The sequence below is a fragment of the Stegodyphus dumicola genome, chromosome 10, assembly GCF_044657685.1.
Source record: "Stegodyphus dumicola isolate Sdum_Otavi_A_Nest chromosome 10, ASM4465768v1".
Classification (NCBI taxonomy): domain Eukaryota; kingdom Metazoa; phylum Arthropoda; class Arachnida; order Araneae; family Eresidae; genus Stegodyphus; species Stegodyphus dumicola.
Window position 1 is genome coordinate 146606313 of NC_140777.1, and position 13470 is coordinate 146619782.

The window sequence follows — 13470 nt, forward strand, 5'->3', positions numbered from 1 at the left end:
ATAATTCACTCTCTGCTTCCATGAATGTGTCCCAACCCGCGATATTTCTAACTCTTCGTACCTTCTTCACTTAAGAGGGAACATTGCAGGGAGCCATTTATAGACGGTACACGGTACCACATGGTCTCACATCCTCTCTTGCATGTGAATACTGTTTCATTGAATGAATGATGTACAGTTTATATTTACCAAAAGAGAAACTAAAAATTTACTTTTTAGTTAGTTTAGAACATGTTTGTACATAAGTTTGACAGCCCTGTTGAGATTCCTTCAACAGATTGGAAAATATTGCGTTAACCTATAACGTAAAATTTAGACTTTTTTGAGGCTAATAACAATTCAATACTTTTCTATGGTGCATCCTTATTGTTTCAAGTTCACTGTCTCTTGCTCGTTTACTGAATTCTCTTCAGTCATTTTTTGGTGGATGCATTATTTCGAACTAAGTAGTCTGTAAGTCTTCTCCATTTTTATCATCTACATTTTCAAGTTCATCAGTAAGGTGTACTGTTACAACACCTTCGTTGCCTTAGCTTTCCTCCTATAATAACAAATATCAGTTCGTTCAAGCTCTTAATTAGAGGCAGTTGCTTTCATTTTGCAATTTAGTAAGTAGTCAAGATTATCACAAGTGCAGCTGATAGTTTCTTCCAAAACTTATAGTCCAAAGGGGCAATTTGCTCAGAAGGACTATTAATTTTGTTTTGGCATTTTGCGTCGATTCACTTTTAAAACTGTTGCTACCAAATGTTATTGCTCTGTATTATATTTAAAGAAATTAAATAATAAAGAATCTGCATAGATGTATGTATGTTTCTCGCATTATGATTAAACAACAGTATGTAGAGCCATTGAATTTTGAATGACGTAATCCTCCTACGAATATGGGCACGTGGAAGACCAAATTTGAAATTTGTTTTATTATAGACTTTATTTTGTAAAACTTTAACTAATTTTTGTGGCAACACTCTACGGGGAGGGGAACCTTTCTATCTCCAGCACACGGAACTGTGTATGGGAAATTCTCAAGATATGCTCATTTAAAAAGTATTTTGAGATATTGCTCTTGAACTGAATTTTATGGTTCAAGTGCGAAGAACATGATATTTAATAAACAAAGGTAACATAAAAAATGTTAAAAAAACACCCCTTTGAACGTAATTTAAAATCTGAAGCGTTTAAGATTTTTTTTATTTTCGTCGGGAGTTTTTCCCTGTAAATGTATTTCATTGCTAATATGGAATCTTTATCCATTGGCTGGATTCGTGAAATCACATCGGATGGAAAAAAATTTTAGTTCTTTATTACCAGCTGTTAGCTAAATGGAATTGACATAGTGCACCATCAGTTAGAATTTTTATTTGGTTGGGAGGGGAGTGGAAGGAGAGATTTTTTCTGTGCAACAACTTGTTTACTCTCGGACAAAACTTCAATGTCCCTTCCATCACAAGACTGAGAATTAATTAGGAATTTTAGCTTTCAAAACATGGCTCCAAATCTTGGGATTATAAACCATCAAAATAAAGTGTAACGGTAATACACTACATTACCATTACACTTTATTTTGATGGTTTATAATCCTAGATTTTTTTTCCTGTTGCATTTTTAATGTTTTAGATGGAAGGCATTGCAAATTTGATCTAGGAGTAATTTTTTTGTATAATCATTAAATTCTTTAATAAAAAATTCTGCAGCTAAAATTTTTGAATGCATTTTTTAAAACATATGGACTAGCCTAATGATACATTACATGAGCTGAATTAGAAAAAATAATGCTTTTGCCATCCACTTTGAGTCTCAGATACAAAGGCTTTCTGCTTATTTTTGAATAAAGTAAGGATGAAGATTTTTGAACCAACTTCAGTGTTTGTCCCACCTCCAACGTTGAATGCAAATTTAGACTTTTTCCTTGGTTTAAATGTCAATACCCAACTCCATAGCAAATTTGTGAATCAATTTTCTTTCCTCTTAGCAATTGCATCCAATTTTTGCTTAGTCAATAAATATTTTTTTTCATTTAATTCCCTGTTTAGGCTTATTCCTTCTTGCATAAAATTAAAATACACCTGCCTCTATATACATAAAACTGAGTCCCATTAAACTCGATATAAGTATGCATAAAAAGGGTATGTGGGATCTAAGAGATTTTTTCTGGCACAGTAAATTTCATTTCTCAGTTCCTATAAAACTGGTCGGTGACACTGAAAAGTAGTACACTGAAATACTATCACATTTGATTTCAACAGTACAGAAATTAAAAATCTGTAAATAAAGCATTGAAATACTGCACTTAATAAGTTTTAATTTAAAATGCCTAATTTTTCAAACACTCTATAATAACTTAGGTATCACTTTCTTAAAATCATTATTAGATTAAGACATTTGGGATTGACTTGGCCAATTTTGGATTTGCAATTACATCATTTTCAGTACCTTTTCCTAGTTTTATTTGTCATACAGTGGAGCATAACTTTTCTTAAGATTAAAATAAATTCCTTTGAAGGCAACCCAGGTTATCTCCAAAATATGGCAGCACTCATTATGTATGGATTTACCGTTGCATAATCATGCGATTTTTTGCAAATTCGCTACTTTTGACAAATTTTCAGATACTTCAGAAAAAAAATATTTTAACTTATCATAAAATTCATATATTTTAATGTAATTAAAATTAATTTATAGCAAAATGTAATCAATTATCTTGGCTCAAATAAAAGTTGGTAGCTGGCAAACTCGCAGTCGTAGCCCACGAGTGCATGGGTACTCAATGTTTGACAATAGTAGCTGGTATTTTCAGTTGTTTCACCGACTGCTTTCCTTAATATTTTGATGATTTGGCAATAGTCTTGCAAAGTGTAAGTCAGATTATAGCTGCTGAATTTACTAAAGTGTGAATTATGAGTAACATGAAAAAATTACCAGCTTTCAAAATGCTTAGCTTAAAATAGCCATGCTTGAGAACTGGATAGAAAGAATGAAACAAAAACAAGACAAGAGCTTATTGCAAGTTATATACATATGAACTGTGGATGCATAAAATTGATTCAATGAAGCAGAGTACTTCTTCCAACAAACAAACAAAATTTTACCTTTGACAACAGATGCTTGTATTAGATAATTGCCATATTCACTGCATTTGTTCTATATTATATTTTACTTGATTAAACCCTACTTGATTAATTTTAAAATGAATTTTTTACGAATATTTGCTTTACAAAACAGATTCAAAATTTCAGAAGACATGAATATCTTCTTATAATTGAAATAACTACAATATAAAAACACAAATTTAATTACGAAAGCAGGTAGCTCTTTATCAGCAACGAAAATTTGATGCAATTAAACAATCAGAACGAAATATTAACTGAGAAGAATCAATAATTAAAGTAAAGCAAACACAATAAATAAATAAGAAAAATTAAACCACCAAATTAAAAGAATTGGCACAATATTACCAATCCAAAAGTGAGAAATAATGGAAATGAATAAATTAACCAAAAAATAACTAAAAGAAAAAAAAAAAAAAAAAAAAAAAAAAAAAATGGAGACTTAAACCATAGCAATATGATTTTGAAATTTGAATCAAAAGTAATATATGCAATATAACAATTAAGAATTGAATGGCAATTTTAATTCCATCATTTTCAGAACCTTTAGTGCTGAATTCATAATGACATCAGGGTCATGCGAGGTGAAGAATCTATGATGTCACAAAATCACGTGATCTCCGACATCACATGCTACTTTTTGTGACTTTTTGATTCTTCTCTTGCTACTTAGGCTCAGAAATTTCTGGCAACAATGCATGGATTTGACATTTAATGATCCCTTAAGAATTAATTACATTAAAATAAAAATGTTTACCTTATACATATTTTAAATATACAGTTACATAACAACAGATTCCAAAAATCAAAAAGAAAACTGATAAGTATGCATAATATATCTACTCAGAGAAAGTTGTTTCATGAAATAGCTTACACTGACACAAAATATTTTCACAAATTAAATGCAAGAGATTTTGTTCAAATATCTTTATTTCAATGATTGTTTCATAATTACATAAAACATTTCTTCAATGCATAAAATAATTATAAAGTCTCATACGCATCAGCAGGCATTCCTAGAAATATATTCCATTTTAAATTTGGCAACTAAGGATATATATCTGTCACTCTCCAAAAACATATGCAAACATTCGAACATGCAAGAAAACATTATGTACAGTTCATAATTTAAACTTGTTTCAAGCAATTACATATTTACATAAGTTCTCATGATTCATTTTTTAACAAACTTCATACAAGCAATCCATTATTTTATTAAAATTATTTCTTAAAACCAATCTCAGTTATACACACAAATGCTTATTTATAACAAAATATATAGTACCACAATTGTTGATTTGCATAGGTCTAAATTGGATACTGAATGAGTATCTATTTTCTAAACACAATTAAATTATAGAATACTGAAAAAAAAAAAAAAAAAAAAAAAAAAAAAAAAAAAAAAAAAAAAAAAATTGCTCATATAAATTTATTGCTTAAAAACGAACACTGATTATAATTAGAATATTACAAAATATTAATAGAGCAAAATGTTTTAAAAGCCATAAGTAACAATGGGGAAAGAACTTAACATAAAAAAATGAATGATTTAATGAAGATTGAGCACTTGATGATCTGTATTATTGAAAAATGAATGTAGAATAAAAAATAAACCAAGAAACTGATTATTTTCACAATTATGTAACTGAACTTGGTGGTATAAAAAATTAATATAACCATAACATGTATATCAGTGCAAACTAAGAACACACAATGCAATTTTTTGTTATACATCACTAAAAAGGACATTAAAAACAATGAAAATTTATAGTAAACTGTACATTAAAAATGAATAATGGTAAGCTAATATATTAAAATTTAAAGATAATATTCTAAAATATATCTTTTTTTATCTCATTCTTAATTAAAAACAGATTTTTAACAGTTAAGTAGAAAGAAAGTTTAATTACATGAAAATCTTTTAAATCCAACTTTTTTAAAGGTTCATAAATAAGATCATAATATTATACAGAAAAATAGTCTTCCATGGTATTTAAAAAAATTGCAAGCATATAAATTTTTTTTATATATCTCCAATAGATATACATTCTTTTAAATAAGCTATTAACTACTTAGTGCCTTTCCTTACCAACTTTCTATCTGCTTCAGTTTATCTACAAAATACATTTCACATTTTATACTTTAAGGCCTGATAATTAAAATGGTTTAGAACTCAGAACACCATAAACATAAAAATTAAATACACCAAAAGTCAAACAAATTAATATTACATACATAAACTAGATTACTAAAATTTCACATTTATTATGAATGAATAATGTCTTAATTATATGTATTTAAATTAATCTTACAATAAAACTTCATAATTCATTTGTTTCAAATATATTTATAATAATATTTCTTTTACAGAACGGACTAGAATTGATAATTATTTCTTATGAAATGGATACAATGCACTATGCATTCAAGAAAGATACAGTTACAGAAATGATTTAATGTTAATTTCAAATCTGAAATGTTACTGTAGCTTTGAATGAAAAATATGGACAAGTATTTTCAACAAAAAATAAAAACAGTGCAAATATCTTATTTACAGTTGCACAATTATCACTTTTCTGTGATGATGGCACTTTGAAACTCAACTAATAAAACTTTTGCCATATATCACTGCATAACTTCTATACTAAATAACAATTTCAAAACTCTTTATGAGTACTCCAATTGTAAGCTGCATTAACTGCATTTATGCTATTTAAAGCTTACCCACAGCACAATTAGCATAGATGCAGTTAAAAACTTTCTTTCCAATAACATACCACAGTTTATAACAGAAATTTATTCATGACTGTCAGGAATCTTTGGTACGGGACTGTAGTTTAATTGGAACTTACCTGTAAAATAAAATAAATTAAAAAAATTATATTACATACAATAAGAGCAAATAATCAGTTACCAGCACTTAATCATAGTATACTTCATAATACATATATTCTTATGCACTAGAAAGACAATTTTGAAATACCTTGCTACTCTTTTTTCCCCGATTCATTTTTACTGGCAATATCACATCTTGGACTATAAAATTATATTTTCTGGTGAGGAAAGTTTTAACGTAGACATTCTGATTAGGCTTTATTCAAACTGGCATCACTTTAACCCTCTCACTGCGCACTTTTTTTTTTTAAATCAAAATAAGTTCAAAAATTGCATAATTTTTTTATTACCTATTTCAAATCTACATATATTTTACAGTTAAAATACACAAAATTTTTTTGTAAAAGAGTTTCTTTTCAATATAGAATTAGATCATAGAAAAAGGTTGTCATAATACTGAAACTGAAGAATAAGGATATAAAAGGAAAATTTTGAAAATGAATATTGGTTAAATTATGATTTATTTTATAAAATACAAAGGTAAAACATATATACAGTCAAAAGTCGTTAATTCGGACACCCATAATCCGGACCTCAAAGCTACAAACTTTCTGCGCATGCGTCGCGTTCACGCATGCCCACAGGCGTTTCCGAGAGCGCGTAAGACCCTTACGGCTGCGAATATGTTTGTGCGCATGCGCGTTTAATGTGTAACGGAGTTATACGCTAAGCTAAAGTTATCTAATTCAGTTAATGTTGCAGATTGCGTTGTTCCTTAATCTTCGAAATGGATACGGCTTATTATTTTTTGCAGACTGTTAGAGCAATTTTATAAAAGTAAGCTTGAACTTTCGATTATGTCAAATAGAATTTCCGATATATATTTACTACAAAGCGAAAGTATGTTTTGAAATCCGAAATCTGTTTATCAATTTCACGCTGCTCTGCCGCAAAGGGGGGCAGAAACGTCATTATTAGATTATGATAGATTAGAAAGATTATGTCAAATAGAATTTCCGATATATATTTACTAATATGTAATTTGTATCTACAAAGCGAAAGTATGTTTTGAAATCCGAAATCTGTTTATCAATTTCACCCGGCTGATTGAAAATTGATCTGTCAGCACTATCCTTATCTTCAGGGCAGATGTTTTTATTTTATTTGGTTTATAATTCCGTACTAAGTGTAGTATTTCATTTCGATGTATGTCTTTGATATGATTTAAATCAAGTTCCTCGTCATTATAATTCGCTTCCGATAGTGAAGAAAGTGACCCAGAGGTTATTGAAAACGAAAACATTTCGATTGACAAATTAGTCGGTATTCTCAACACAGCAATTATAGGACTGGAACAGCGGAACTTTGTAACTAAACAAGAAATTATGTCTGTTTAATAGAATTAAAGAGAAAGTATTATCACATGAAACGAAGCAACTTACATTGAAAGAAATGTTTAATAAAGTAAACAAATAAATATTAAGCTTTTTCTTTTTGTAAATTTTGATACCCTTTAGATCATAATTGTTCTTTATTTCATAAATTACGGTTTCATATTTTTAATTTTGTAATTTCTGCATGCCATCTTACCAGATTTAAACTGATGATCTATAATCCGGAATCGCCGAAGTCCCGACGAGTCCGGATTAACGACTTTTGACTGTACTAATGAAAATATTTGCATATGAATTTAGCATCACTGTCGAACATTTTCAACAGAAACTGAATTTTCAGATTCATTACTATGCACAGAGGAATCCGAGAAATTCTCATTAGTTTCACTATAACTATCTTGAATATACTTGAAATCAGAGTCAGAACTACGAGGGCTATCCAGAAAGTAGATTACGTTTTGGAATAAAAAAATAAACAAAGTATAGGAAACAAATTTTATTATATACAGATGAAAGCCACACTCAAATACTACTTTTCTACATAGTCACCATACAAATTAAGGCATTTATCGTAGCGATGTACGAGCTTGGAAATTCCTTCGTCGAAAAATTTGGCCGCCTGCGCCTTCAACCACTTCGTTACCTCTTCTTGCAGCTGTGCGTTGTCATCAAAACTTTTCGCTGATGATTTCGTGCAACAAACTTCGCGAAATTTGTGGAAAACTCAAAGAAAGTTCCGTTATTGTGAAATTTCGATTTTCACGGACTTTAGCATCGACTTTTTCGAGAAGTTCGGCGGTCACTATGCTGGGTCTCCCACTTCGATCTTCGTCGTGAACATTGGTTCGGCCATTTTGAAATCTTATGACCCACCGACGCACTCCACCTTCAGTGATAATGTTGTCCCCATACACTTCACGAAGCTGCCGATAGATTTCTATCGGTTTACAGTTTTTTGCAGTCAGAAACCTTATTACTGAGCGCACCTCGCAGCTCGCGGGATTTTCAATTAACGCAGACATTTCAAACCGTCACAGTATCTGAACGGAGCACAGCACGAACCTCTCACTAGCACGGCTAGATGCAGACTGAGCTGCGCAACGCTCTGACCCCAAGATGGCCGCGCTAGCCCCGCCCCTAGCGGACACAGACGGAAACGTAATCTACTTCCTGGATGGCCCTCGTACTATCAGTGTTGGAAATATTGTCAGGAATATACAAGGCCTGGCTATTAATTTCCAGGACCGATGTAACTGTAGGAGAACGAAAAGTCGGGAGATGGCACATATTGAAGAGCATTTTCTTGCGCATGTGCAGTGCAGTTCAGTCAGCGCCATTCTGAAGTCGTGGAATAGAGCATTAAAACATAGCTCTTAAATTCCTATTGTGAAAATGAAGCAAAGAATTAACATTAAATTTTGCTTCAAATTGGGCAAGACAGCTGCGGAAACTTACGAAATGTTAAAACAAGTTTAAAGCCAGGAAGCATGATCCCACTCAAGAACTTTTAAATGGTTTAAATTTAAACACTTTTGGAACGGGCGAAAAATCGTCGAAGATGATCCACACACAGGTTGGCCGCAGTCCGTATGCACGCCCGAAGCAATTGAAAAAGTTCGCGATATGGTGAAATGTGATCGTCGATTGACTATTTGAGTACTCACCAATTAATTCGACATGGACAAAGAGACGGTTTGGCGAATTTTGATGCAAGACCTAGGCAAACAACGCAAGATTTGTTTCAGATTCGTTCCTCACCATTTAAGAGACGAACAAAAGCAATTAAGACTGGACGCATGTGGCAAACTTATTGACATGCTGATGCTGACACTGCATTCCTGGATGGGTAGTCACGGGAGACGAGTCTTGGTGTTATCAATACGACCCTGAAACCAAGCGTCAAAGCTCCAAATGGCGGTCTCCCAAGTTCACCAAGGCAGAAAAAATTTCGATTTTAAAAGTCCAAAATCTAGGTCATGTTAATCGCATCCTTCGATTGTGATGGACTCATTCATCATTAATTTCTTCCTCCTAACATGACTATCAACGGACAGTTCTACACAGAAGTTCTTGACCAACTTCGAAAACGAATTCGTACAGTGAGGCCTCATTTTCAACAAAATAAGAGTTGTCTACTGCTACATGACAATGCCCGCCCACACATTGCGTTGCCTGTGAGGTGATTCTTAGCCCAGCATGGTGTCATCGAAATGCAGCATCCACCATACTCTTCAGACATAGCACCCGTAGACTTTTTCCTGTTTTCTCAGCTGAAAAATTCGCTAAAGGGAACAAGATTTCAGGATGTCGAAGCCATCAAGAAAACTGTAACGTCACTATTAAAAAGCATTCCAAAAGAGCACTTTACAACTTCTTTCCGAAATTTGTACAGCCGAGCACAGATGTGCATTACGGCTGATTAAAATTACTTTGAATCATTAAATGGCTACGTGCTTAACCTTTTTTTCTTCTGAGTTATTCCATGAGTCCTGGAAATTAATAGCCGGACCTTGTAGTTTATATTTTTCTGAAAAGCGTGCGCAAAATGCTACATTACGTATTTTTATATATTTGGCAGAAATGTGGACAACTAATGCCATCTGTTAGCCCACATCTAAATAAACAATTAAACATCACAAAAAAGTTGAAAGGAAACCTTGAACACAGAAGGAGCGGGTTGCACAGTTAACCGTCTATTTTATTATTTATTTATTATTTTGCGCAAATTTTGCTACTTTTACATTGCCTGTGGAAATCGCAGAATGTGCAGCGAGAGGGTTAATGGTTGCCTAATCAAGTTCTAATTAGCCATAAAGTATGGAGTGATTCACAATGATACTAAATTGGCTTGTATTTCTTATTATCTTATTATATATTCTTATTCTTGCAGCAATAAAATTACTATAAGAATAATTTTACAAATTTGTGTGGCACTGCTAGTACACCTTGATTTATATATAAAAGCATTATGTGTAGTACAATGCATATTTTAAAATGATAATGTATGGAAATAAAAAAAAAAATCTTATTCTCAAAATAAAGGAAACAAACAAAAGCCAAAAGAGCTTTTATGATTCACTCAGAACAAATGAGATTAAATTAAAGAGTGATTTCAGTGACAGGCAAGTTATGACTAAATTACATTCAACTGTTTTTCATTTAAGAATACATTAAAAAGATTTTTGATTCAAATTGTACAGTAAATCAAAGAGTTTCAATGAGAAAATTAGCTTTATTATTTGTATTATTATAACTTGGTGCTTTTAAGAACATGCAAGAATTATCTGTTCCCTTTTTTTCTCATTTCCTCCTCAAATGCTTCTAAAAACAGATTAAAGAATTTCATTTGATATGAGATATAGTACTAAAACAATTCAAAATCTGTCAAACAAGCTTATATGGATAATATAATCATGCTTCCTGTTCAAAATAGATAAAAATTTACAACTGGTGCAGGAACAGTAAATAAAGTCTGTCAAATCTGGTCACAGATAAATTAGTCATGCTTCCTATCTACTAATACAATATTCATGATTTACTATAGTCTTCAAAAGTATTTTCCACTTTAAATAAATGCATAGTTCATAAGAGACTAAATATAAATTCAGCAAGAATAGACTATTACATAGCAAAGTCTTCCCATCACAACGAGTGTAAAAATGCCCCCTAATTTATGCTAATGTCTTATTGCTTATGCAGTTCCATAGTAGTAAGCATGATTTTCAGTATCTTAATTCACTGAAACTATTAATGTTACAAAAGACAGGTACTGTGTTTCTTCTTTTGTTCTAAAGTATCTTGAGAATAAAACTACAACATTTCTATCTCCTGTTTTCATTCATACCAAGAGAAGGTTGGCTCTCTATGCAAGTACAATGCACAAAAAAACTTGTTTACTTTAGTTAGTGTTTAACTGTTTACTATATAAAACTTACCAACTTTGTATTATTTAATTACATTGATAAATATCACTTATCATATAGTATTCTCTAGAGTTTTATGTAACTGTTAAAAGTCCTGGAATTACCTATAGATACAACAATACTAGTGTAAATTCATCAAATGCATATATGTTATGTTTATTGCTGTTAATTTTTATATAAAATTTATATTTTACCTGTTTTACTTAAATCATCTATCGTCTGTTCTTTGCACTCTTGACCTTGATGACCTTTACTCCCACAATTATAACAATACAGAAGTTTTATAGGTACAGCAGCAGTCTGAGGAAATGCACCATAGCACTGAGATGCTGGAGAAGCAACTTGCCCAGGATTATTCTGAGATGATGGAGATTGTAATGTAAAAGTTTGTCCAGGATACATAAGCTCTGGAGATATTGCAGTTATCCCATTTGGCAAGGCATAGCTGAAACCCTGACCAGGACTTGCTAATCCAGGCTGTGGTACATAACCATTTGCTGGAGCCTGTGCCTGAAGGAATGGTATGGAATGATGAAATACATATGGCATTCCCAGGTAAGGCAGTGATACTGGCACAGCTGAGGGCTGAGGGTTAGCTCCAGGGGACATTGATGGTGAAGGAGCAGGGGACGGCCTCGCAGAGTTAGTAGTAAAACATGAACATGAAACCGCTGTTAACTGAGTTGTAGATGACAGAATATAACCAGTTGCATAAGGAGTCTCTCCTGGCTGCTGCATAGGTTTTGCTATGATATCACCATCTCTAACTGAAGGATTTTTTTGGTTTTGTCTATTATTAGAGGCTCCTGAGTTGGTAACTACAGTCACATTACTACTTTTATGTGTGGTGATACAGCAAGTAGCACTGGGTACAGTGGCACAACCAGATGTTACAACAGGAAATGGTGAAACTGTCGATATAGGTAAATTGGTTGATGATAAAACTCTGTCTGGAGTTACTGCATGGGACCTTGGAGGTCCGGGCAGAAATGTAAGTGCACTTGGTAAGGGAATCCTTGAATACTGATTATCAAAAACAACTGCACCAGGACTTATGTGTTGCTGTGAGCTGTTTGTTCGACATGGTATTGGTAAATATGCAGGCTTCATATTTTGAGGTGGAGGCAACTGAGTAACTATAGAACTGTATGGTACACCAAACGGAAGGACAGACATAGAGGAGCGATTCAAATTTCCCTTTAAGGAAAGAGAATCTTCATCAGTGCGTTTAAAAGATGAATCATGAATATTTGTTTCACTTTCTTCAACTTTACATACATCATTCAAAGCCTTAGGAGGTTCTGAAATGTAAAAAAAGTATATATGTTTATATATTTACAAATAAAAAACTCAGTCAAAAAATTTAATAGTTATTCATACTAAGAGAATGTCACTTATTTAATTTAAAGCAATTTTTAACATTACTATTATCTATTGCTATAGATATGCCACACAAAAAGCATTATATAATAATAAAGCTATGAAAAAATTAAATAAATTAGATTACAAATGAACTATTTATTCCTACATTATGTTTCTACAATATACTTTATACTAAGGTTAAATGTCCCTTGCAGCAACTGATGTTCATTTATTTGAATTTCTTCAAAATCTTTATGAAGTTATTTGTCAGAATTTTTCCTCTAAAAGATACAAGATTTTAAACCTCTTATTTACTTGGGGAAGTTTTGTTTGTTTGATTACCACTGTAATCATTACACACATGACATAATAGTCTGAAAGGTACCATTCCACTTTTAATTCTATACATGCCTTCCTTATACAGTCAAAGGTCGTTAATTCGGACACCCATAATCCGGACCTCAAAGCTACAAACTTTCTGCGCATGTGCATAATAAGTTTATGCTTGCGCAATTAATGTATAACGGACAGTATAAGCTAAGATAAAATTATCTAATTCAGTTAATGTTGCAGATTGCGTTGTTCCTGAATCTTCAAATTGGATCCGGATTATTATTTGTTGCAGACTGTTAGAGCAATTTTATAAAAGTAAGCTTGAACTTTCGATTATGTCAAATACAATTTCCGATATATATTTACTAATGTGTAAAGGACCTACAAAGCGAAAGTATGTTTAAAAGTCCATTAAACAAAAAGTGGAATTGCTGCAAAAAATGGATAAAGGCATATCCTTTGTTTCTCAAACCATTTTGAAATCTGTTTACCAATTTCACGCTGCTCTGCATGTGT

At 31.9% G+C, this 13470-nt stretch overlaps 1 protein-coding gene across 2 annotated transcripts in view; it reads right to left on the reverse strand.

Moving 5' to 3' along the window:
* Positions 1-4019: 4019 nt before the first annotated feature.
* Positions 4020-13470, reverse strand: part of LOC118201097 (uncharacterized) — a 69605-nt gene continuing 60154 nt past the window's right edge. For both annotated transcript variants that reach the window (XM_035373134.2, XM_035373125.2), the window contains exons 11-12: positions 11454-12560; positions 4020-5959 (exon numbers count right to left, since the gene is read on the reverse strand). In XM_035373134.2, the coding sequence (XP_035229025.1) occupies positions 5904-5959; positions 11454-12560 (1163 nt within the window). In that variant the 3' untranslated portion in view covers positions 4020-5903. The remainder of the gene's footprint in view (positions 5960-11453; positions 12561-13470) is intronic.